The sequence below is a fragment of the Pelophylax lessonae genome (genome assembly GCF_965119305.1).
Source record: "Pelophylax lessonae genome assembly, chromosome: 1".
Lineage (NCBI taxonomy): Eukaryota > Metazoa > Chordata > Amphibia > Anura > Ranidae > Pelophylax > Pelophylax lessonae.
In genome coordinates, this window is record NC_138768.1 from 315,664,028 (window position 1) to 315,691,558 (window position 27,531).

The 27,531-nt window shown below is 44.5% G+C and overlaps 1 protein-coding gene across 1 annotated transcript; it reads left to right on the top strand.

Annotated features, from left to right (window-relative positions):
• Nucleotides 1-24,491: 24,491 nt before the first annotated feature.
• LOC309544359 (olfactory receptor 11L1-like) lies at nucleotides 24,492-25,424 on the top strand (the record flags this gene model as incomplete). The annotated part of the gene is made up of 1 exon (XM_082243258.1): nucleotides 24,492-25,424. One exon carries the CDS (start codon nucleotides 24,492-24,494, stop codon nucleotides 25,422-25,424), a length of 933 nt encoding a protein of 310 aa, XP_082099384.1.
• Nucleotides 25,425-27,531: the final 2,107 nt, after the last annotated feature.

Here is a 27,531-nt window from a genome sequence, read left to right on the forward strand (position 1 = left end):
GGAATGGAGGACATCAGCTATGAGGAAAGACTACAAGCACTGAACTTATTCTTTCTGGAGAAGAGACGATTGAGGGGGGATATGATATCAATGTACAAATATTGTACTAGCAACCCTAGCATATGGAAAAACCTATTCAGAGAAAGAAAATACAATAAAACTAGAGGAAAGGCTGTTTAACCTTAAAATACGCAGGGGGTTCTTCACTGTGAGACCAGTAAGGATGTGGAATTCTCTTCCGTAGTGTTGAGCGAACACGGACTGTATTATTCGTGTTCGTACCGAATAATTGGATTTTTGTTACCCGAACACGGACACGGACACTTTACTGTATGTTCGGGTAAAAATCCGTGTTCGGTCGTTTTATTTCCGGGTTTTGCATGTTTTGGCGCTCTTTTCATGGCGGGCTTTCAACAGCCAATCAACAATCGTTTAACTGGTGTGCCTTAAGCCATCCCAGCCATGCCTGCAAATGTATGACTAGCTGTGATTGGCCGTCTGAAGCATGTGACCAAGTCTTTATAAGTTCGAGGCAGCCGCAGCGGCGTCATTCTGCTGCTTAAATCAGGGACAGAGCACACATATGTGCTGGCTGCTGATTAGGGAAAGACAGGCAGGGAAAACAAATTGGTGTCCGGATAGAATTGAGGGACAGGTCGGAGTGTTTAGGCAGGGCGAGTTGTAGGCATTTTAGGGATAGAGTCTGCTGAATTATAGGGTCAGTGTGTTCTACAAACTACAATCGATATTGCTGTGTGGGGTGGGGTCTGCACTTAATCCTGATCTACGATCTCTTCTCAATCCTGTTAGGGAGAGGCTGCTGCTGAATTTTAGGGAAAGTGTGTTCTACAAACTACAATCGATATTGCTGTGTGGGGTCTGCACTTAGTCCCGATCTACGATCTCTTCTCAATCCTGTTAGGGAGAGGCTGCTGCTGAATTTTAGGGAAACTGTGTTCTACAAACTACAATCGATATTGCTGTGTGGTGTGGGATAGGAGATAGGCAGGTGTCAGTGATCCACATCCATTTTTCTGTGTGTGGGCTGCAGTGAACACAATCTTTTTGGGGTGCAGTGAACACAATCTTTTTGGGGTGCAGTGAACAAAATCCTTTTAGGGTGCAGTGAACACAATCTTTTTGGGGTGCAGTGAACAAAATCCTTTTTGGGGTGCAGTGAACACAATCTTTTTGGGGTGCAGTGAACCAAATCCTTTGTGGGGTGCAGTGAACACAATCTTTGTGGGGTGCAGTGAACAACATCCTTTTTGGGGTGTAGTGAACAACATCCTTTTAGGGTGCAGTGAACACAATCTTTGTGGGGTACAGTGAACACAATCTTTTTGGGGTGCAGTGAACAAAATCCTTTTGGGGTGCAGTGAACACAAGCTTTGTGGGGGTGCAGTGAACACAATCTTTGTGGGGTGCAGTGAACAAAATCTTTGTGGGGTGCAGTGAACAAAATCCTTTTGGGGTGCAGTGAACAAAATCTTTGTGGGGTGCAGTGCAGACAATCCTTTTGGGGTGCAGTGCAGACAATCCTTTTGGGGTGCAGTGAACACAATCTTTGTGGGGTGCAGTGAACACAATCTTTGTGGGGTGCAGTGAACAAAATCCTTTTGGGGTGCAGTGAACAAAATCTTTGTGGGGCGCAGTGAAGACAATCCTTTTGGGGTGCAGTGAACACAATCTTTGTGGGGGTGCAGTGAACACAATCTTTGTGGGGTGCAGTGAAGACAATCCTTTTGGGGTGCTGTGAACAAAATCCTTTTGGGGTGCAGTGAAAAAAATCCTTTTGGGGTGCAGTGAACACAATCTTTGTGGGGTGCAGTGAACAAAATCCTTTTGGGGTGCAGTGAACAAAATCTTTGTGGGGTGCAGTGAAGACAATCCTTTTGGGGTGCAGTGAACACAATCTTTGTGGGGTGCAGTGAACACAATCTTTGTGGGGTGCAGTGAACAAAATCCTTTTGGGGTGCAGTGAACAAAATCCTTTTGGGGTGCAGTGAACAAAATCTTTGTGGGGTGCAGTGAAGACAATCCTTTTGGGGTGCAGTGAACACAATCTTTGTGGGGGTGCAGTGAACACAATCTTTGTGGGGTGCGGTGAACACAATCTTTGTGGGGGTGCAGTGAACACAATCTTTGTGGGGTGCAGTGAACAAAATCCTTTTGGGGTGCAGTGAAAACATTCTTTGTGGGGTGCAGTGAAGACAATCCTTTTGGGGTGCAGTGAACACAATCTTTGTGGGGGTGCAGTGAACACAATCTTTGTGGGGTACAGTGAACACAATCTTTGTGGGGTGCAGTGAACAAAATCCTTTTGTGGTGCAGTGAACACAATCTTTGTGGGGTACAGTGAACACAATCTCATACTTCTGAAGATTTGAGGGTGCTGCCTGTTTCATCCTCCTCCTCCTCATCCATCCTTTTAGGGGTACAAACAATAGTAATTGGGGCCTAGTGTGGTTGTGTACGTGTGAGATACATACACTTTTTTTGATCATATTTCCTATTGCGCTATTCAATAAAAACCTTTGGGGATCAATTAAATTGCGGGATAGTCTGTGTCGGTACGTGTGAGATCCACCTTTCCAAGTTTTTGGGGTTCATCTCATACTTCTGAAGCTTTGAGGGTGCTGCCTGTTCCATACTCCTCCTCCTCCTCATCCATCCTTTTAGGGGTACAAACAATAGTAATTGGGGCCTAGTGTGCTTCTGTACGTGTGAGATACATACACTTTTTTTGATCATATTTCCTATTCCGCTATTCAATAAAAACCTTTGGGGATCAATTAAATTGTGGGATAGTCTGTGTCGGTACGTGTGAGATCCACCTTTCCAAGTTTTTGGGGTTCATCTCATACTTCTGAAGCTTTGAGGGTGCTGCCTGTTCCATACTCCTCCTCCTCCTCATCCATCCTTTTAGGGGTACAAACAATAGTAATTGGGGCCTATGCCGATGCATGGATGTGTTTATGGGCTTCAGAGACAGCATCCCATGTTGAATTAGGCATGCATGGCTGCACCCTTCCTCCTCTGGGTGCATGCCAAGGCACGGCCCTTAAGGCCCTTCAAAATCCTCAGCACCAAGACCATGATGCTCTTAATCCGGCCCTGGTCCTCCTCCACCGCCGCTTCCACCTACACCGCCCATAGGTGTGCGCAGCCTATTGCATTAGGGTGTGCACCCCAAAGTTGAAATACACATGCATGTGTTTGCCTACATGTACATGGCCCCGATACATTACTCTCCCTGCTGGCAAAGAGAAATAGAGCAGAGCAGGTCCGAGGGAGATCTTTCCCATCTCCTCACTGGCAAACAGAGCGATAATGCTATGTGCCCTAGGTGATTAGGGTGTGCCCAGGTACACCCGGCACACCCTGTGTGCACGCCTATGACACCGCCACATCCACCACCACCTCAACCTCCCTCCTACTCCATATGGGCCTCGTCCTTCAGAGATGAAGAACATTGTTTTATTTTTCTGTTTTTATTTTGTTGTTTTAAGTTATTTCCCAAATCCACATTTGTTTGCAGAGCACTTGCCATGCTCTTAACTACGTTTGCTGCCATTTGCAGCACTCTAGCCCTTTCCATTGGTGTTTTAGAGCCATTTTAGTGCCTTAAAGTTCGGGTCCCCATTGACTTCAATGGGGTTCGGTGTCCGGGAAAAGTTCGGTAAAAGTCCGGGACACGGACCCGGACTTTTTTTTAAAGTTCGGCCGAACCCGTCGAACACGGACATCTAGGTGTCCCCTCAACCCTACTCTTCCGCAAACAGTGGTATCAGCAGGGAGCATTGATAGTTTCAAAAAACTATTAGATGGGCAGCTTAAAGACCACAACATACAGGGGTATACAATGTACGGTTAGCAGCAAACACACACACACACCATAGGTTGAACTGGATGGACTGGTGTCTTTTTTCAACCTCACTAACTATATACTTTGTAACTGAAGTGTTATTTATTGACAGTTATCACCTTAGGCAGTCTGCAGCAATATTTTAGAAGCACTAAAGATAACAAATAATAAATTAAGACCACATCCTCAAGAGTACAACTGTGGGTTACATACTCCAGGAGCTCATACATACAGGCATCAGTTCACATTTCGGCCAACCTCAAAAATCAGGTGACTATATTCATTATGTAAGCAATTATGTGCGTACACAGGAAATATAGAGCCTATTCTTCTATAGTCTATTTTTTCTGTATTAGAAACCCTATGATGACAGGGTCATTTAAAAAGTTTATAGTAAAACAAAAGGCAAAAATCTTTCCTAACTAGAGTTGAGCGGACACCTGGATGTCCGTGTTCGGCGGGTTCGGCCGAACTTGAAAAAAAAGTCCGGGTCCGTGTCCCGGACTTATTCCGAACTTTACCCGGACACCGAACCCCATTGAAGTCAATGGGGACCCGAACTTTCAGGCACTAAAATGGCTCTAAAACACCAATGGAAAGGGCTAGAGTGCAGCAAATGGCAGCAAAACGTAGTTAAGAGCATGGCAAGTGCTCTGCAAACAAATGTGGATAGGGAAATAACTTAAAACAACAACAAAAAAACAGAAAAATAAAACAATTTTCTTCATCTGTGAAGGACGAGTCCCATATGGAGTAGGAGGGAGGATGAGGTGGTGGTGGATGTGGCGGTGTAGGTGGAAGCGGCGGTGGAGGAGGACGAGGTAGCCAACACTGCTTTTTTTCAGTAATTTTAAATGAGGGTACACCCCAAAAGAGTGAGAAAGATCAAAAATAGAACAATGGCTGGGTAAGGTTGGTATCCATCTCTATTCTGCACAAGGTACGGAAAAGTCCTGTGGGATCCATGCCTGGTTCATTTTAATGAACGTGAGCTTGTCCACATTGTCTCTGGACAGGCGGCTGCGCTTGATTGTGATAACGCCCCCAGCCGTGTTAAATACATGTTCAGATAATACACTGGCTGCAGGGCACGCCAGCACCTCCAAGGCGTAAAGGGCAAGCTCAGGATATGTGCCCAATTTGGAGACCCAGAAAATGAAGGGGGCAGACCCGTCATTCACTACATGTAGGCGTGTGCACACATACTGCTCCACCATGTTGTGAAATGCTGCCTCCTGCTAAGACGTTCCATATGAGCTGCTGGTGCTGCTTTTTGTTGTGGCGTGCTGACAAAGCTTTTCCACATTTCGGCCATGCTAACCCTGCCTTCTGAGGTGCTGGCGGTGCCCTGGTTGTGTTGGCGACCTCTTCCTCCTCCTCCTCTGCCTTGGCCTTGTGCTTCCACTGTGGCCCCGCTGTCAGGTGGGAATGCCAGCAGCATCGCGTCTACCAGCGTGCGCTTGTACTCGCGCATCTTGCGATCGCGCTCCAGTGAGTGAATTAAGGACGGTACGTTGTCCTTGTAACGGGGATCCAGCAGTGTGGCCACCCAGTAATCAGCACAAGTTAGAATGTGGGCAACTCGGCGGTTGTTGTGGAGACACTGCAGCATGTAATCGCTCATGTGTGTCAGGCTGCCCAGAGGCAACGAAAGGCTGTCCTCTGTGGGAGGTGTATCGTTTGTGTCCTCTGTATCCCCCCAGCCACGCACCAGTGATGGCCATGAACTGGCCTGGGTGCCACCCTGCTGTGAACATGGTTCCATCTCCTCTTCCATCTCCTCCTCCTCATCCTCCAGAACTGTGCCCCTGCTGGACAATTGTGTCCCTGGCATTTGTGGGTGCAGGAACCCACCCTTGGAGCCACTTGCGAATGACTGCCCTGAAAGCCTTGGAAATGTCACCTCTTCATCCTCCTCCTCCTCCTCCTCATCCTGTGCCACATCCTCTTCCATCATCGCCCGAATCGTTTTTTGAAGGAGGCATAGAAGTGAGATAGTTAAGCTGACAACGGCGTCATCGGCACTGGCCATGTTGGTGGAGTACTCAAAACAGCGCAACAAGGCACACAGGTCTCGCATGGAGGCCCAGTTATTGGTGGTGAAGTGGTGCTGTTTTCCGCAGAGCGACTCACGCGTGCGTGCTGCAGCTGAAACTCCACTATGGCCTGCTTCTGCTCGCACAGTCTTTCCAGCATGTGCAAGGTGGAGTTCCAACTTGTGGGCACGTCACATATGAGGCGGTGAGCGGGAAGGCCGAAGTTACGCTGCAGCGTGACAGGTGAGCAGCAGCAGGGTGAGAACGCCGAAAGTGCGCACAGACGGCCCGCACTTTCTGAAGCAGCTCTAACATATCGGGGTAATTTTTAAGGAACCTCTGCACCACCAAATTCAGCACATGCGCCAGGCAAGGGATGTGCGTCAAACCGGCTAGGCCCAGAGCTGCTATGAGATTTCGCCCGTTATCGCACACCACCAGGCCGGGCTTGAGGCTCGCTGGCAGCAACCACTCATCGGTCTGCTGTTCCATGCTCCTCCACAACTCCTGCGCGGTGTGTGGTTTTTCCCCCAAACAGGCAAGTTTTAAAACTGCCTGCTGTCGTTTACCCATGGCCGTGCGGAAGTTGGTGGTGAAGGTGTTACGCTGACCGGATGAGGAGGCGGTAGAGGATGAGGAAGCGGAGTAGGAGGAGTTAGGAACAGGAGGCAAACTGAAGCGCCCTGCAATCCTCGGTGGTGGAAGGACATGCGCCAAATTGCTATCTGCCTCAGGCCCATCCGCCACTGCATTTACCCAGTGTGCCGTTAGGGAGATATAACGCCCCTGACCGTGCTTACTGGTCCACGTATCGGTAGTTAGGTGGACCTTGTCACAGATGGCGTTGCGCAGTGCACACCTGATTTTTTCCCCAACTTGGTTGTGCAGGGAAGGGATGGCTTGCCTGGAAAAGTAGTGGCGGCTGGGCACGACGTACTGTGGGACAGCCACCAACATAAGGCTTTTAAAACTGTGCGTCTCCACCAGACGGAATGACAGCATTTCAAAGGCCAAGAATTTTGAAATGCTGGCATTCAGGGCCAGGGATCGCGGGTGGGTAGGGGGGTACTTCCTCTTCCTCTCAAGTGTTTGGGAGATGGAAAGCTGAACGCTTCCACGGGACATTGTGGAGATGGTTGGTGACCCAGGTGGTGGTGTTGCTGACAGATCGTCTGTTTGCGGGGTGGCAGGTGCCGGTATCACTACAGATGTGGATGGAGAGGCCGAGACTGCAGCAGAAGAGGAAGCAGGAGGAGCTAGAGACCTTTCTTGGTTTTGAAGGTGTCTACTCCACTGCAGCTCCTGCTTTGCACTTAGATGCCTGATCATGCAGGTTGTGCTCAGGTTGAGAAGGTTTATGCCTCGCTTCAGGATGCAACCCACTCGTGTCCTGTCTTCAGCACATTTTCTGAAGAACTTCCACGCTAGAGAACTCCTTTGAGCTCGCTTTGGTGCGCTCGTTCCCTTGCTGCGTTGGGCAGTAGCAGGCGTAGTGTCTAGGGCACTGCCGCTCCGCTTCTGCACCCTGCTCCCTCTTCTGCTGTGCTGGTGGCTCTGTGCGACCACCGCCTCTTCCTCCAAACTACTTAGGTCACCTGCATGACCTTCATTCCATGTGGGGTCGAGGACCTCATCGTCCTCCACATCATCTTCCACCCAGTCTTCACCCCTGCCCTCCTTGTCGGTCTCCACAATTCTGAATGCCGCAGCAGTTGGCACCTGCATTTCGTCATCATCGGAGACGTGCTGCGATGGTCCTTCCATGTACTCATCTTGAGAAATAAGTGGTTGGGCATCGCTGCACTCAATCTCTTCCACTTCTGGGGCAGGGCTAGGTGGATGGCCCTGGGAAACCCTGCTGACAGAGTCATCAAAAAGAAGAAGAGACTGCTGCATGACTTGTGGCTCAGACTGCTTGCCTGATTTGCAAGGGGGTGAGGTGAAAGACGGTTGGACATTGGCTGCAGGTGCCAACTCTGACCTTTCTGCAGTAGACTGGGTGGGAAACAATGTGAAGGAACTGGAGGCACTGTCAGCAACCCAATCTACTATCGCCTTTACTTCTTCTGGCCTCATCACTTCTAGAGGCGCATGATGACCTACCAAATACTGCTGCAGGTTTGGTCGCCTACTCACACTTGAGGAAGGTGTTTCACTTGTGCGTGTAGCTGGCACAGATCGACCACGTCCTCTCCTTGCAACAAGAGCTCTACCAGCAGCACCACGACCCAGGCCACGGACCCTATTTGACGGTCTCCTCATATTCCTGTAATTTATGATCTTGCCCTAGAAAGGTGTTTATTGAATAGCGGAACAAAACAACAACAGTATCGCACGGGTGTATCTCACAGTCAAATATGCAAACTATGCCGCAATTTAATTTTTTTTACCCCAAAAGGGTGTATATTGAATAGCGGAATAGAAAAAAGGATAAAAAACGGTGTATCTCACATGTAAAAACACAGACTAGGTCCCGATTACAATTTTTTGTACACTAAAGGCAGGATGAGGAAGAGGAGTAGGAGGAGTTCGGAACAGGAGGCAAACTGAAGCGCCCTGCAATCTTCGGCGGTGGAAGGAGATGCGCCAAACAAATTTAAAAAGGTGTATCTCACATGTACCGATACAGACTATGCCGCAATTTAATTTTTGACACTCAAACAGGGTGTATATTGAATAGCGGAATAGGAACAATTTTACAAAATGGTGGTGTATCTCACAAGTACAAACACAGACTAGGCCCCGATTACAATTTTTTGTACCCTAAAGGCAGGATGAGGATGAGGAGTAGAGGAGGTCCGAACAGCAGGCAAAATGAAGCACCCTGCAATCCTCGGCGGTATGAGATGCTCCCCAAAAATTGGAAAGGTATATCTCACGCGTACCGATACAGACTATCCCGCAATTTAATTGTTTTTACCCCAAAGGTGTAGATTGAATAGCGGAATAGAAAATACGATATCAAAAGGTGTATGTATCTCACACGTACAGACCCAGACTAGGCCCAAATTACTATTTTTTGTACCCCCAAAGGCAGGATGAGGAGTAGGAGGAGTTCGGAACAGGCAGGAGGCACACTGAAGCACCCTGCAATCCTTGGCAGTATGAAATGCGCCCCAAAAATTGGAAAGGTGTATCTCACACGTAACGATACAGACTATCCCATAATTTAATTGTTTTTACCCCCAAGGTGTAGATTGAATAGCGGAATAGAAAATATGATATCAAAAGGTGCATGTATCTCACACGTACAGACCCAGACTAGGCCTAAATTACTATTTTTTGTACCCCCAAAGGCAGGATGAGGAGTAGGAGGAGTTCGGAACAGGCAGGAGGCACACTGAAGCACCCTGCAATCCTCAGCAGTATGAGATGCGCCCCAAAAATTGGAAAGGTGTATCTCAAACGTACCGATACAGACTATCCCGCAATTTAACTGTTTTTACCCCAAAGGTGTAGATTGAATAGCGGAATAGAAAATACGATATCAAAAGGTGTATGTATCTCACACGTACAGACCCAGACTAGGCCCAAATGACTATTTGTTGTACCCCTAAAGGCAGGATGAGGAGTAGGAGGAGTTCGGAACAGGCAGGAGGCACACTGAAGCACCCTGCAATCCTCGGCAGTATGAGATGCGCCCAAAAAATTGGAAAGGTGTATCTCACACGTACCGATACAGACTATCCCGCAATTTCATTGTTTTTACCCCAAAGGTGTAGATTGAATAGAGGAATAGAAAATATGATATCAAAGGGGTATGTATCTCACACGTACAGACCCAGACTAGGCCCAAATTACTATTTTTTGTACCCCCAAAGGCAGGATGAGGAGTAGGAGGAGTTCGGAACAGGCAGGAGGCACACTGAAGCACCCTGCAATCCTCGGCAGGATGAGATGCGCCCCAAAATTGGAAAGGTGTATCTCACACGTACCGACACAGACTATCCCGCAATTTAATTGTTTTTACCCCAAGGGTGTAGATTGAATAGCGGAATAGAAAATATGATATCAAAAGGTGTATGTATCTCACACGTACAGAACCAGACTAGGCCCAAATTACTATTTTTTGTACCCCCAAAGGCAGGATGAGGAGTAGGAGGAGTTCGGAACAGGCAGGAGGCACACTGAAGCACCCTGCAATCCTCGGCGGTATGAGATGCGCCCCAAAAATTGGAAAGGTGTATCTCACACGTACCGATAGACTATCCCGCAATTTAATTGTTTTTACCCCAAAGGTGTAGATTGAATAGCGGAATAGAAAATACGATATCAAAAGGTGTATGTATCTCACACGTACAGACCCAGACTAGGCCCAAATTACTATTTTTTGTACCCCCAAAGGCAGGATGAGGAGTAGGAGGAGTTCGGAACAGGCAGGAGGCACACTGAAGCACCCTGCAATCCTTGGCAGTATGAAATGCGCCCCTAAAATTGGAAAGGTGTATCTCACACGTAACGATACAGACTATCCCATAATTTAATTGTTTTTACCCCAAAGGTGTAGATTGAATAGCGGAATAGAAAATATGATATCAAAAGGTGCATGTATCTCACACGTACAGACCCAGACTAGGCCTAAATTACTATTTTTTGTACCCCCAAAGGCAGGATGAGGAGTAGGAGGAGTTCGGAACAGGCAGGAGGCACACTGAAGCACCCTGCAATCCTCGGCAGTATGAGATGCGCCCCAAAAATTGGAAAGGTGTATCTCAAACGTACCGATACAGACTATCCCGCAATTTAACTGTTTTTACCCCAAAGGTGTAGATTGAATAGCGGAATAGAAAATACGATATCAAAAGGTGTATGTATCTCACACGTACAGACCCAGACTAGGCCCAAATGACTATTTTTTGTACCCCTAAAGGCAGGATGAGGAGTAGGAGGAGTTCGGAACAGGCAGGAGGCACAATGAAGCACCCTGCAATCCTCGGCAGTATGAGATGCGCCCAAAAAATTGGAAAGGTGTATCTCACACGTACCGATACAGACTATCCCGCAATTTCATTGTTTTTACCCCAAAGGTGTAGATTGAATAGAGGAATAGAAAATATGATATCAAAGGGGTATGTATCTCACACGTACAGACCCAGACTAGGCCCAAATTACTATTTTTTGTACCCCCAAAGGCAGGATGAGGAGTAGGAGGAGTTCGGAACAGGCAGGAGGCACACTGAAGCACCCTGCAATCCTCGGCAGGATGAGATGCGCCCCAAAAATTGGAAAGGTGTATCTCACACGTACCGACACAGACTATCCCGCAATTTAATTGTTTTTACCCCAAGGGTGTAGATTGAATAGCGGAATAGAAAATATGATTTCAAAAGGTGTATGTATCTCACACGTACAGAACCAGACTAGGCCCAAATTACTATTTTTTGTACCCCCAAAGGCAGGATGAGGAGTAGGAGGAGTTCGGAACAGGCAGGAGGCACACTGAAGCACCCTGCAATCCTCGGCGGTATGAGATGCGCCCCAAAAATTGGAAAGGTGTATCTCACACGTACCGACACAGACTATCCCGCAATTTAATTGTTTTTACCCCAAAGGTGTAGATTAAATAGCGGAATAGAAAATATGATATCAAAAGGTGTATGTATCTCACACGTACAGACCCAGACTAGGCCTAAATTACTATTTTTTGTACCCCCAAAGGCAGGGTGAGCAGTAGGAGGAGTTCGGAACAGGCAGGAGGCACACTGAAGCACCCTGCAATCCTCAGCAGTATGAGATGCGCCCCAAAATTGGAAAGGTGTATCTCACACGTACCGATACAGACTATCCCGCAATTTAATTGTTTTTACCCCAAAGGTGTAGATTGAATAGCGGAATAGAAAATATGATATCAAAAGGTGTATGTATCTCACACGTACAGAACCAGACTAGGCCCAAATTACTATTTTTTGTACCCCCAAAGGCAGGATGAGGAGTAGGAGGAGTTCGGAACAGGCAGGAGGCACACTGAAGCACCCTGCAATCCTCGGCGGTATGAGATGCGCCCCAAAAATTGGAAAGGTGTATCTCACACGTACCGATAGACTATCCCGCAATTTAATTGTTTTTACCCCAAGGGTGTAGATTGAATAGCGGAATAGAAAATATGATATACAATTGGTGATTTATCAATAGCACATGTGAACAGCAGTGTCTTATATCAGTCAGCTCTGGTGCGGGCTATGGAGGGAAAAAAAAAAGAAAATTCCCCTTTTAAGTTTGTAATTTTAAATAGATTAGTACAGGCTATGCCACAATTTAATTTTTTTAACCCAAGGGTGTATATTGAATAGTGGAATAGAAAAAAGTGTATAACTTTTGAAATCACTTAATAATAGCACATGTGAACACAGCAGTGTATTATCACAGTCAGCAGCACTGAAGGAAAAACGCTGCACACAACTGACTGATAAAAAATACTTTTTTCTCCCTCCTCCTCAGCGGGCAAAAAGATTGTGTTCACACCACCCCAACCACAGCAAAATCGATGTGGACCACTGACCCTGCCTATCTCCAGCCTCTCCCTAAAATGATCGATAAGATCGGTCACTGCCGGCACTGCAAACCCCCCCCCACACAGCAAAATCGATTGTAGAACACTGACCCTGCCTATCTCCAGCCTGGCCCTAAAAGGATCGATAAGATCGGTCACTGCCGGCACTGCAAACCCCCCCACACAGCAAAATCGATTGTAGAACACTGACCCTGCCTATCTCCAACCTCTCCCTAAAATGCCCTAATATCTCGCCCTGCCTGCAGCACTCCGACCTGTCCCTGAATTATTTTTGGACACAATATGATTTTTGCCTGTCTGTCCCTAATCAGCAGCCAGCACGTATGATGTGTGCTCTGTCCCTGTACTACAGCAGAATGACGTAGCGGCGCTCGGTCTCGAACTTATAAAGACCTGGTCACATGCTTCAGATGGCCAATCACAGCTACTAATACATTTGTAGGCATGGCTGGGATGGCTTAAGGCACACCAGTTAAACGCTTGTTGATTGGCTGTTGAAAGCCCGCCATTAAAAGCGCGCCAATACATACAAACCCGGAAATAAAATGACCGAACACGTATTTTAAACCCGAACATGCAGTAAAGTTTTCGGGTCCGTGTTCGGGTAACAAAAATCCAATTATTCGGTACGAACACGAATAATACAGTCTGTGTTCGCTCAACACTAATTGTGTGTATTCGAAGCTAATGCGGTCAACTTTTCATTGACCATGATATTGTTCATACGATTCTTGACTGCTTCAAAGCTAAGCACAGGAGTTGTCACAATAGTTATTTTAGTTGCAGTAAAAAGATACAAAGCCAATTGGCGTTCTGGACGGAGCAGTTCTACAATTGCCTTATAAAGAAGGGCCTTGTAAGGGTCCCTTTTAATGTTGGTGCAGAATATGTTTTGGAGAAGGATATATACTCTGACCCATAGTCTGCATACCTTGGGACAAGATCACCAAATGTGTGCCATGGTGCCTTCCTGGGAACATCCCCTGAAGCAAAGAAGGGAATAGGATGGAATAAATTGCACCAGCCTAGCCGGCATATAGTACCATCTATACAGCAGTTTATAAGTGTTCTCCAATATGAGAACATTCTTAGAGCTTTTAGCGAGGGCAATTGTCATGATCTGGCAGTCCTTCGAATCCAACTTTTTCCCTAAGTCTTTTTCCCATTGCAAGTGATAGAGTCGCACTGGGGGTCATCTAGAGGAGATAATTGATGAATAAATGAGTGATATTAAACCCGAGGAATGGGGTCAGGCCCTACAGAGGCTTGCAAAAGGGGACCTAAGGGCTTCAGATTTCATCATTCACATGGGGGTGGACAGAGAATGAATATCAATGAATCCATTATCAATCCACCAGGAAAATTATTTAGGGTTTTCACAAGTAGGGGAGAATAGCGGGCAATGAATAAAGCGGAGTAAGGGCAGATGGGGGGGAGATCAGACCGGCTTAAAATTTGACTGAATCCCAGAGAAGAAAATAATGAGCGATACAGGGCCTTAGTGCATTTGGTCGGTGGAAAAGAGATAGCCATGGTAAGGAGGAAATTGAAATAGGGTGAGAATCCACAAGATCAATGGTATCCCACTGTGGCAATTGGTACGTTTCATGGAGATGAGATAATGGGGCAATATTAGCCACTGTATAGTAAGCTTGCAAATTAGGGACTGAGAAACCACCATTGATCCTGCGGGCATATAGGACCTGTTTACTGATTTGGGGAAGAGTGGAACCCCAAATGAATTTCAAGAGTTTGCGTTAGTGAAAACGTATAATGTGTGGAGGACCATGGCCGGCAGTACCCGAAAAAAGTATAACTGTTTCGGGAGGTAGGACATGCGAACCGCTGCAATCCTACCAAACCAGGACGACGAGAAGTGAGACCCAGAAGAGAGCACATGGGTTAATTTTTTAAAAAGAGGTGGGAAGTTGGCCTGGTATAATCCATCATACCTGGGGGTGAGCCAGATACCCAAATAGGGCAAAGACGGAAGCCATTGAAACGGGAAAGGCAGCTTTCAACAGCAGTCAGTTCAGAAAGTGGGAGGTTTACCGACATTGCTTTGGACTTGATAGGATTACCGTATAAACGTGAAAGGGATGCAAAGTGGTCTAGAAGAGAAAACAGATTAGGCAAAGAGACTCTAGGGGATGTTAGGGACATCAAGATATCATCCACAAATAAAGAAATCTTATGAGCGGATCCTGCAACATCAACGTCTCTTATGTCTGGATGGGTGTGGATCGTGTCCGCCAAAGGCTCCAAAGCCAAAATAAATAAGAGCAGTGAGAGCCTTGGCGGGTGCCTCTCCTGATAGAAAAAAGGTGGGGATTCTAACCCGTAATATTGAATTTTGGCCTGGGGGGAATCATACAACGCCATCAACCAGCTTAGGAACGAGTGGCTGAAACCATAATGCATAATCATCATGTAAGGCCATGACAAGATATCACATCAAGTGATAAAAGCATAATTTCCAAGGAGCGGTTGTGAACGAGCTGGATGTTCGAGTTGAACATAAGTATATTTGTTTTTTGCCAAAACCCTCTCTCCTCCCCCCTGAACCATACCAGGCCAGTTGACCTCAACATGAGGAGGCTAAAAAAAAATGCGAAAGCCAATCCCAGGGAACTGGGGTTTTCCGCCAACGGGCTCATCCTGATGGCATTGAGCCTGGAGGGAGCGAAGAGCCTGAGAGCCTTGGTGAGAGGCCCAGGATGGTTTGCGAGGAGCTTGAGTCAGCCTGGGGTGGGATGATGAAGAAGATGATTCTGACTGAGAAGGTGGAGGATCACACTGTAGCTCCTGAAAATGGCGTCAAAGGTCAGGCAACGAGGAAGCCTGGAACTGATGGCCTTAATGAGAAAAGGAACATTTAAAGGGAAACACCCATCTATACTTGATCCCTTGTGACTACGGAATCTGTAGGTAAGGTTTAAGGCTCTTGCGTTTAGCGATCGTGACCGGAGAAAGGTCTGCAAACAATTGGAGAGGATTACCCTGGAAAAAAAGATCATGACGTTCTCTTGCTGCTTGCAAAAGTCTTTCTTTCGTGCGATAAGAGTGGAATTTTATAATGACATCTATAGGTGGCCATCTGTAGGTTTGGGGGCAAGGGATCTATGGATGCGATCAAATTCCAAGCGGAAACTCAGGACCCAGTTCTTTAAAAAAGGCAGTGGCAGTGCCTTGCAAATCAGTAATGACCTTCAGGATCCCACGGATGCAGAGGTTATCCCTGTGGGCCCTATTTGCAGCATTCTCTAGTTTGTCGCACAGGCTTTCAAGTTCAGCATTCAACTTTTCTACCTCATCCTCATGACCCTCCATTACAGTAGTGGCTAAGTCCATTTGTTGCTCTAATTGATTTTTGCGGTGGCCTAGCTCTTTAGGGCCCCTCATAAAATCAGAGGAAAGCTTGTGGGAGGCCGTGAAGATCTCATCCTTCACTATAGCCCTGAATTTGGAGAGCATATCCTCAGAAGCAACAGACACGGGGCTTACCAGATCATTGGGGAACTGCAGCAAGCTATCTACTGGGGAGGACAGTCCCACTTCTGGGGGCCTCGTGGAGTCATTAGGCGCAGGAGGTTCTGGCGCCATCTTGCCCCTTGCTGTAGTGGGGGTGGCCTTCTGCTGGGAGCGGTTCTTCTGTTTGTATTTCAGAGTTCAGTACATTCCAGCCGGTACCTGGCAAAGTCTGCAGCCCTGGGAGCTCGAATGATCGTGCCGGTATGAGGGCAGTGTCAGCCGAGTATTGTAGGTCCGATGGCACGGAGCGTGGTGACTAAGTTGCCATTTCCCATGATCACACGTATGCGCCCCCCCCCCGTTTTGTTTTTTCATTTAACTGGCTGGTTGAACAAAAGAAAATGAGTCATGTAAGGCCAGCTTAAATTAAAAAAAAAAAACAGATAATCACCCCAGAGGATTTGTATGAGATGGGATAATTGTCAAGTACGGGAACTTTGGGACAGGTTGCTCCAGGGGTTTAGTCTATTAAAGGTATATTGGAGGCTTTAAAATACATTGTTTAAACCAAGAAAAGAGCTATCTTAAGATAGCTAGAATAGTGCATATTATTAAATGTTCTTGTTCTGTTTGAAACTAACTTCAACAAAAAAAAAAAAAAACCCATTGCATTGCTAAAACATATTTAGATTGTGTCTAATTTTTAAGAACCAGTGGTGAGGCTGATTTTCAGTTTTTATATAGTAATCAATTTATCTCCAAGCATTTTTATAAGAATGTTAGTGACCTGCAATTGGTTGACCATAGTAATATGTTTTCCGATTTGTGTACAGAAAAAGATATACCATTTATTAATTTATGTGTAGCTCATAGAAAGGTTTTTATGCTATGGAAAAGGTTACATTTCTATGCTACTTTTGCTTATTGTTGTTTGAGTTAACAATGTATCACACAAAAAAATGTGTCAGAGTGGGCTTGTAATTAGTATGTTATTTAGAATATTGTTTAGATTACTGACCCAAAGATCTACAGATTTGTCAGTTTTTTTGTTTTTTTTTATATCTCTGGGGGTTGATTTATTAAAACTGGAGAGTGCAAATTCTGGTGAAGCTCTGCATAGAAACAAATCAGCGTCCAGGATTTTTTGACAAACCTTAATTGAACAAGCTGAAGTTAGAAAAGGATTGGCTACCATGCACAGCTGCACCAGATTTTGCACACTCTCACGTTTTAGTAAATCAACCCTTCTGTGTTTTTTTAAAGAGATGTACATTTACTTTTTGTCTGAGAGACATTACAGGACATCCTTATTAAATGAAGGTAGGTGAAATCCTCTTTTAGACAGCTGTTACTGGCGCAAAATAACCAATTTGAGTGATATTCTGTATCACTGATTTTGGTAATCGGTACAAATTTTGCAATCCAATGTAAAAAAGTGTGGGTTTTAGATATTTTAGTTATAGTTTTTTTTTTCTTTTGCTTCCTGTTTATCCTATTGTGGAGATTTTCCTGTAAACCCGAATCTTCTAGAGATGCAGCAGAAAAAGAGAGGAAATGTCCCCAAAATTAATGCAATTTCCATCTTAGAGAGTTGTCATCGGAACATTGGAGGATTTTCCCACACTTGTTGCTTATATGACAACTCTAAAATGTTTAATTTTACTTCCCTTCCTCCCATCTGGGGTTCACATATCCCTCCTTCCCTCCTGGGTGCCCAGGACCATAATGACAAGTGTCAGGATCTAGAACTATGGAATACCAGTGAACTGTTATGAGCTCTCCTGTGAAGAATGACAATGAAAGCAGTCAGCTCTGATCACGTTTGGTTTCAGCTGTGTCATTCCCCGACCTCCGTGACTAGGAAAGAATTTATTCAAGAATGATCTGAGGTGAGTTAGCTTCAAATGAGTGTTTAAGTGACATTAGGGTCTAAAATATGCCTTATGTCCCCTAAAGAGCACCTATTGCCTGCACTAATCTATCACATGGCGGGTTTATCAGCCCCCTTGTGATATTAATACGGCTAAATAAGAAAAGAAACAAGTTTAAGGAATTTAAATGAATAAAATAAATAACCCCCCCAAAAACGATTTGAAGCCCCTAAGCTTCAGTTCATACGCACACACATATACAGATACAAACAGGTGTCTGTTGGACCTGCACAAGAAAACGATGATTGAGCCACACACAGGGCTTTTTTTCAGCAGGAACATGGGGGGACGCAGTTCCGGCACCTCCACCACTGAATGTATGTAATAGAAAGGGGTGTGGGGTGTGCTAGAGTGTCTATTGATGATGCTGGCTGCTGGGGGATTTATTGTCACTGGTGGGGATCTGTTTTTGTGTAAGTCTATTGTTGCTGATGGGTCTTTTGTTGCTGGCAGGTCTATTGCTGCTGAAGGGTCTATTGATGCTGGCTGCTGGGAGATCTGTTATTGCTGCTGGGGGGTCTAATGTCGCTTGGGTGGGGTCTTTTGTTGCTGGGTGTGGTGTTTTGTTGTGGGGGTCTATTGTTGTGTGGAGGATCTATTATTGCTGGGGTGGGGTCTTTTTTTGTGGGGTGGATCTATTGTTGCTAGGGAGGGGTCTGTTGTTGCTGGGGGGGTCTAATGTTGCTGGCTGCAGAGGATCTATGTTACTGCTTTTCTTGCTATAATCACCACCACAAATATGTTTTATAGCAGGAAGTAGAATTTTTTTTTTGTATTCAGAAATTTCATTTTTTTTTGTTTAAATCTTAAAAATCAAAAAAGAAAACAGTGGTGATCAAATACTGTTGCATGACTAAACAACTGTCAGTTAAAGTAGCACAGCGCTGAATAGGAAAAAAACATGGTCCGCTCATGAAGGGGGTAAATCCTTCCAGAGGGCAAGTGGTTATATTATGTTTAGGCTTAAGCCACATCAATATTCAAGTCATTTTCACCACAGTGTTCTCCGTCCGCATGTCTTTTCCAACCCTAGTTGTCCTCATTCTCAAGGTCAAAAATTGGGATGTATGCCCTTGGACAACCTTGTTTAGCTAATTTGAATGTTTGCATTCAATACCAGCTTTAGGCATCTGTCCCATGTATGTTTTGTAATAGAAAATGGTGTGTAATTGTGTATCTGTATGGGGGGAGGGGAGTTGACAGGCTGTAGTGATCCAGCGTTGCAATGGACATCTCCTTGTGCTATGTGTGTTTATCCCTCCCTGTCTTTCTCCCTTCCTCTTACTCTTTATTACTCCCTTTTTCCTCCCTCCCTCTCTCCTCCCTTCCCTCCCTCTCACTCTCCCTCTCTCACTCAATTCAATTCCACTCTCACTCTCCTCCCTCTCACTGTCTCCCTGTATCTCTTTCTCCCTCACTCACTCTTTCGCCCCCTCTCTCTCTCTCCCTCCCTCTCTTTCTCTCTCTCCCATGTTCCTCTTTCCCATTCTCTCTCGACCTCCTCCCTCTCTCCCTCTCTCCCCCCTCCTCTCTCCCTTCCTTTCTTTCCCTCTCTCCCCCACCCTCTCCATCTTTCTCGTTCTCTCTCCCCCCTCTCTGTCTTTCTCTCTCCCTCTCTCCCCATCCTCCCTCTCACTATGTCGTTCTCTCTCTCCCCCTTTCTCTCTCTCCTCCCTCTCACTTTCTTTCTCGTTCTCTCTCCCTTCTCACTCTCTCCCCCCATTCTCTTCCTTCTCTCTCTCTCTTATCCCCTCTCTCTCTCATCCCCTCTCCATTTCATCCCCCCTCTCTCTCCCCCTCTACTCAATGCTCTGTATTGTATGTAGTAATTTTAATGAAATTCTTCTTTAACCACTTTCCAACCGGGCCATAGCTGAAATACGGCTACAGTGCGGTCGTACATGGACGTCCACCCAGAATCGCGCTCCCGCGCGCCCCCTGGGGTGCGCACACAGGAGTGTCTCGGGGACCCGACGAATCATGGATCGCGGTAAAGGGTCAATGTGAGCGGTCCTTTACCACGTGATCGCTTTGATATATTAGATGCTGACTATGCCCTTCTATGCCTCTTTTTTCTCTTTCCTCCCGTGCAGTCTCCTTCATTTGAGCGCACTTTTGGAAAATCTGTTCAATTACAATGGCGGTGTACTTATGAATACTGCATGACAATTTATGTGCCCAGTTTGCTAACTTAGGGTAAGTATGTATACCCTTAAACTTGACAGACCTATATTGCGTTTGTCATCGTTATTTAATCAACAAACTTAATTTTTTCTTTAAGGGATACCTCCCATTTGGGGATATTAAGGGAACATTAATTTCCCTCCCTGCCCCTTGTTTTGACATTGGGGTACCCAGTGAATCAAGTGCACATTCATCATAAACAGGTGAATATATTAGCAATCCTTCAACCAGATATTTAGTCTCACATAATTGGATATATAAGCAATCTTTGGTTGAATTTCATTTCCATGCTTTGGTCTCTTACTATTCCTACCCATTATTCCTAGCTTGGCTGTCACCCTCTCTATGGGTCAACTTCAAGAGGTTGGATGTCTCGGTTCCTCTCCCCCTCTGTGCTCGCTTTGGTGGCGTCACTTGTGTTGCCTCCACCTCCGGCATAAGAAAGGGTTCAGGTTATTTTAAAGGTACTTTTTCTTTGTATTATTGTTTTTCAAATATGTAAATCATTTGGGCATCCAATTTTAGGACCATTGAGATATGCCCTATGTACATACACATGCCATGTCTTTTATGTTTTTTTCTTCTGTTATGTAGAAATGTTCACTCTCGAGAAATATCTATGAAAACTCCTGAAGAAGCTATTATAAAGATGGCGAAACATGTAGAGTTGATATTTTCGAGTGCATTTTCTTGATTTTATCATTTTACATTGATGTATTGTCTTGTCCTCACCTTCTATGTGTAATAAAATGTACAAATTTTGAGAATTCAGATTTTTCTTCATCATTTTGCACCGTTAAAGTCCCACTTCGCCCCCCCCCTCATTGTAGTTACTTTAATTAAAGGGATGTGGTGCTTCCTACTTCATCTCTAGCAATATTTCTTTAAAATTTACGTGATCGCTCTGTCCAATGTCCAGTTCATTTGTCTTCTCTCCCCGCATGCTGTACATAGCAATCGGTACAGCGTGCGAGGAGAGGAGAGAAACTGCAGCTGCACACCTCCTCTGCCTCATCTGTGCCCCATTAGTGCCTCATATGTGCCCCATCAGTGCCTCACCTGTGCCCCATTAGTGCCTCATCTGTGCCCCATAAGTGCCTCATCTGTGCCCCATCAGTGCCTCATCTGTGCCTCATCTGTGCCCCATCAGTGCCTCATCAGTGCCTCATCCGTGCCCCATCCATGCCTAATCTGTGCCCCATCCATGCCTAATCTGTGCCCCATACATGCATCATCCACACATCGTGCCACACATGCCACCTCAGTGCTCATCCATGCCACATCTGTGCTCATCCATGCCTCATCCGTGCCTCATCTGTGCCACATCCATGCCACATATGTGCCCGCCCATGCCACCTCAGTGCTCATCCATGCCACATCCATGCTCATCCATCCCACGTCAGTGCTCATCTGTGCCATGTCAGTGCTCATCCGTGCCACATCCATGCCATGTCAGTGCTCATCCGTGCCACATCCATGCCACATCAATGCTCATCCGTGCCACACCCATGCCACTTCAGTGCTCATCCGTGCCACGTCAGAGGTCATCAGTGCCACATCAATGCCACATCAGTGCTCATCCACGCCACATCCATGCCACGTCAGTGCTCATCCGTGTCACATCAATGCCACGTCAGTGCTCATCTGTGCCACGTCAGTGCCGCATCAATGCCACGTCAGTGCTCATCCGTGCCACATCCATGCCACATCAGTGCTCATCCATGCCACGTCAGTGCCACATCAATGCCATATCCGTGCCACATCCATGCCATGTCAGTGCTCATCTGTGCCACATCCATACCATGTCAGGGTGCTCATCTGTGCCTCATCCATGCCACGTCAGTGCTAATCCGTGCCACATCCATGCCACGTCAGGGCTAATCCATGCCACATCAGTGCTCATAAGTGCCACATCCATGCTCATCAGTGCCACATCCATGCCATGTCAGTGCTCATCTGTGCCAAATCCATGCCACGTCAGTGCTTATCCGTGCCACATCCATGCCACGTCAGTGCTCATCCGTGCCACATCCATGCCACATCAATGCCACATCAATGCCACATCAGTGCTCATCTGTGCCACATCCATGCCACATCAATGCCACATCCGTGCCATGTCAGTGCTCATCTATGCCACATCCATGCCATGTCAGGGTGCTCCTCTGTGCTTCATCCATGCCACGTCAGTGCTCATCCATGCCACATCCATGCCACGTCAGGGCTAATCCATGCCACATCAGTGCCACATCCATCCCACATCAGTGCCCATCAGTGCCACATCCATGCCACGTCAGTGCTCATCCGTGCCACATCAGTGCTCATCAGTGCCACATCTATGCCATGTCAGTGCTCATCAGTGCCACATCCATGCCACGTCATTGCTCATCCGGGCCACATCCATGCCACATCAGTGCCACTACATTGCTTATCAGTGCCCTACAGTGCCTCACAAAATTGTAATAGGAAGTCAGGAAATGACGGTGCTCCTTGCATGTTGGGCCTCTGTATTTGGTCAGGCTGTGGAAAAGTCTTACATATGTGGTATCGCCATACTCAGGAGGAGTGGCATAATGTATTTTGGGGTGTCATTTTTTGCTATGTGCATGCTATGTGTAAGAAATGTCTTATAAATGAACAACATTGTGTAAACAAAAAATGCGTTTTAGTTTTCTTTCCACATTTTCCAAAAACTTGTGGAAAAAAATGACATGTTCAAAAGACTCATTATGCCTCCTAGATTATGTGTTGGGATGTTTTCTTTCCAAAATGGGGTCATTTTGTGGGCGTTTCCATTGTCCTGGTGCTCCAGGGCCTTCAAAAGTGTGATAGGTCGTCAGAAAATTATATGTGTAATTTTTGCTTCTAGAACGCCTGACGGTGCTACTTGGATGTTGGGCCTCTGTATGTGGTCAGGCTGTGGAAAAGTCTCACACATGTGGTTTTGCCATACTCAGGAGGAGTAGCAGAATGTATTTTGGGGTGTAGTTGCAAGTATGCCTGTACAGTGTGTGAGAAATAACTTCGTAATATGACCATTTTGTAAAAAATATATATATTTTTTAAAAAATCTTCATTTTGTAAAGAATTGTGGGAAAAAAATACAACTTCAAAAAACTCGCCATGCCTCTTACTAAATACCCTGGAATGTCTACATTCCAAAAAGGGGTCATTTGGGGGGTATTTGTACTGTCCTGACTTGTTAGGGTCTCAAGAAATGAGATAGGCCGTCAGTACATCAGGTGTGATCAATTTTCAATGATTGGTACCATAGCTTGTAGACTCTATAGCCTTCATAAAGACCAAAAAATGTATACTTATTTGGGTTATTTTTACTAAAGATATGTAGCAGTATAAATTTTGGCCAAAACTTATAAAGAAAAATGACTAAATTTGCAAAATTTAAAACCAAAATGAAGGAAATTGCATTTTTTTTACAAAATTTTCGGTCTTTTTTTACTTATAGCGCAAAAAATAAAAAAAACAATTATGATTAAATACCACCAAAATAAAGATCTGTTTGTGTGAAAAAAAGGACACAAATTTCATATGGGGACAGTGTTGCATGACTGAGTAATTGTCATTCAAAATGTGAGAGCACTGAAAGCTGAAAATTGGTCTGGTTAGGAAGGGGGTTTAAGTGCCCAGTGGGTAAGTGGTTAAGTTAGGCTCAGACAGACAAAGTGGTACCATGAAAAAAAAGCAAATTTAATTGAAAATTTAAATATTTGAAAAAAAATATCCTTAGGTGTATGTGTGTCTGTGTGGCTGACAGTTGTGGCAGAGTAATTAGGAGAATTTTGTGGGAAAATAGACTGTGGCATAGGAGTGCAGTGTATAAAGCAACTAGGCCCAGATTCTGACCATAACAATGCTTTGCCACAGTGTGCTATATGCATTTCCCAGCGGTTAACAGAAAGCTCACAATTGCTGCTTGCGATCGGGAGCTTTCCAATCATGTGACCGCCTTGACAGCCAATCACGATGGTCACACGATCATGAACCCTGCCCCACCTCCTGGTATCCTAAACCTCCTAAAGGGCCGGGAGGCGCCGTCAGCAAGCAGTTTAAAACATTTCTCACATAGTTTTAAAACATTTTTGTTTAATTATGTTTGCTTTTTTAGTTTAAAAAAAATTGCAAGCAATGCATGTACATTTAATGTATGTTTGTTTCTGGTGCAGGATTATTATATTCAGCTACGTTCAGGTTCTAGTCTTTGGCCATCCTGATTGGCCAGGGTAGGGTGATGTAAAAACGATTTCACATAGCAGGTAAGTATAAAATGTTTGTTATTTTTTATTTTTTTTTTAAATGGAGCCTTTGCTATAACTTAAATGAAATGTTTGATTCATGACACTTTGAACTTATTAAACAGACCTGATTATTTTTTATTTTTTGTATTGCCTTTTAAATGCTAAAAATGGCATTTGTTCTACACAAATATATTTGTATTTTTTCTCTTTCTCGTCTTCCAATGAAAGGAAAGGAGCATGAATAACCTGACTGTTGTCAAGGAATTTATTATCCTGGGTTTCTCCAACATTCAGGGATATCAGAATTTCTTGCTCTTGTTTTTCTCATTAATGTACACAGTCACCATTACTGTAAATATTTTCCTTCTTATAGTAATTCGACTAAGTCCAAAGCTCCATAAGCCCATGTATTTCTTTCTTGGTAATTTATCATTCTTAGAATTAAGTTACATCACTGTAACAGTACCTAAAATTATATTAGACATAGCTAGAAAAAGAAAAAATATTTCCTTCTCTGTTTGCATCACCCAACTCTTCTTCTTCACTTTCCTTGGTGCCACAGAGAACATACTGCTTGCACTGATGTCCTTTGATCGATTTTTGGCAGTATGTTTCCCTTTACGTTATGCAATCATCATGAGCCATAAGATGTGTTTTTTCTTAGCTGCCTTTTCTTGGATACTGGGATTTTTGACAACTTCAGTTCCAATCATTAAAATATCACAACTTGATTTTTGTAATGCCAACATAATCAATCATTTCTTTTGTGAAGCAGCTCCACTGCTAAAGTTATCCTGTTCAGATCCTTATTTCAAAGAACTTACTGTTATAATTTGTGCATCTTCAGTCATTCTCAGCTCAGTTTTTCTAACTATGATGTCTTATGGATATATCTTGAAAACCATTCTAAAGATTCCAACCACCACTGGAAAACAGAAAACTGCTTCTACCTGTGCTTCACACCTATTAGTAGTCACAACATTTTATTCAACAGTATTTGCCATGTACATTAAACCTACAGCAAGTGAAGAGTCCCTGAATAAAGTTTTAGCATTGTTTTATGCTGTTGTCACCCCTCTTGTCAACCCTTTTATCTACAGCCTACGTAACAAGGAAGTTAAAGAAGCAATTATAACTATTGTGAATAAAAGAAGGTGCGCAAACCAATAAGATAAAGTGTAAAAGCAGCACAGTGAAAAAAATCAGAAATGCAAAAATGTGTACCATATAGTATGTTACAAAACTGCGCTAATAAATCAAGAGAACAAAAATGTCCATATAAATTGAAAAAACAAAAGTGTCCATATAAATATAGATATTTTCAGAGTGAATCAAGTCCTTTATAACAACAAAGAAGTGATCCCAAATACACACAAAAATTATGAATGAATGGTGAGTGTTGAACGTGATGAAGAGTAGATGATTTAACCTCTTCCCAGCAAACAATCCAAATACATGACTGTAACACAATTCAGTGATGACACCCAGTGATGTGTGTGGACTCTTACCACATGTGAGAGAGATGAGAACGTGTATGCAAATCCAATTGGCCAGCTAGATGGAACAGGATCCCAACTGAAATGGATAGATCGTCAGCTCCTCGGTTTAGGGGGATCTGTGGGCTTCCAGGGGTGAGACTGCCACCAAGGAGATCACACCAAAAAGAGAATAGTGCATTACCTCCAAATTTATTATTAAAACAAGTGGAAAGACACTTACACAAATCTAAACAATATACAGCATATGTTCAAAATGGTCACGGACGCCTGCAGAAAGATCCGGGACTAAATAGCAGCACGGCTGGCTCCCTCCGACGCGTTTCCCCACTTACAAGTTGGCTTCTGGGACTGGAGCTACAGCCGTGCTGCTGGTTTCTCTCATAAATACCTTGGGGAATGGAGACTTCCGGGACGGCCGTAGCGGGGACCCGGAAGAGCAATGACGCACTTCCGGTGACGTCAGATCCTCTTCCAGCGGTCCCTAACAGGAAGTACTCATCATGACACCGGACTCCAACAAAAAATGACTTCCTATTCTTCCAGCGCCTGAATAATAGGTATGAAATCAGACTAACGGTACTTCTTTATTGTGGCAATGCAGAAAGGTTTATTAAGGAAAAAATGTCCATACTAACCTCTGCATAAATAGATTGCCCATATAAAAAGCTTCAATAGAAGCTTAATTAAAATTGCAAAAATGTACTTAGGACAAAAATCCTCGTTTGCAATAACATAAACAAAAACTTAAACAAGGAAAATGAATAATAAGAAAATGAATAATAAGAAAAAACTAGAAATTTAAATAAAAGTAAAAATAAAAATGAAATAAAAATAAAAATGAAAATAAATATAAAAATAAAATAAATAAAATAAATATAATAAAAAATAAAAATAAAAATGGTTTTGAATAACCATAAAAGGTTAAAAAATTATTTTTTATAAATATTTTAAAATGAAATAAAATTCAGGTGACCAATTGGGATGTTCATAGACTAGTCTATCGCCTAAGCCGAATACCAAAAGTCTCCATCCACTATCTTGTGTATATACAAATACTAAAATATTTTTACTAAAAACATATACGCTTGTCTGCCTGATTTTCCATGTTGGGAGGGGAAGGAGGGTCAGAGGGGAGGGGGGAGGGGGGAAAGAGACCTACTTTCAAGGATTTTCACATAACTCGTGCAGAGTGGGATTAATGGTTATTGATATGAGCATTAATGTCCCATTCTACATTCATACCCCAAGGCTGATAACATTTTAATTCATGTATCCAAAATGTTTCCCTTCTGGAAATGCTTCTCTTCATATTGCTCCCTCTCCATTGGGGGGAGTAACTCTCAATCACGACAGCCTTCATATTGGAGTAACTCCTTTGATGACACTTGTCGTGATGAACCGATAGGCTGTGGCCGGGGAAACCCTGTAGTATGTTGGTAAGGTGTTCACCTATTCTGATGCTGGAGGTCCTAATGGTCCTCCCTACATATTGTAGGCCACAGCCACAAGTGAGAAGATAAACAACCCCCTTAGTGTGACAAGAAGTAAAACTGTTGATGACATACTTCTTCTTAGTCACGGTGGAGCTGAAGACTTTAGTTCTCTGTGTATTTAACTCTCTACATACACAGCATCTCCTGAGAGGGAAGAAACCTTGCAGGTTTGCAAACATCCTTGGAATTGTGGGTTTTTCAACTGGTGTGGGGGCTATAAGATCTTTCAAATTCCTAGCCTTCTTAAAAATGATAGAAGGCTTCTCCGGAAGTGTAGGACCTAAT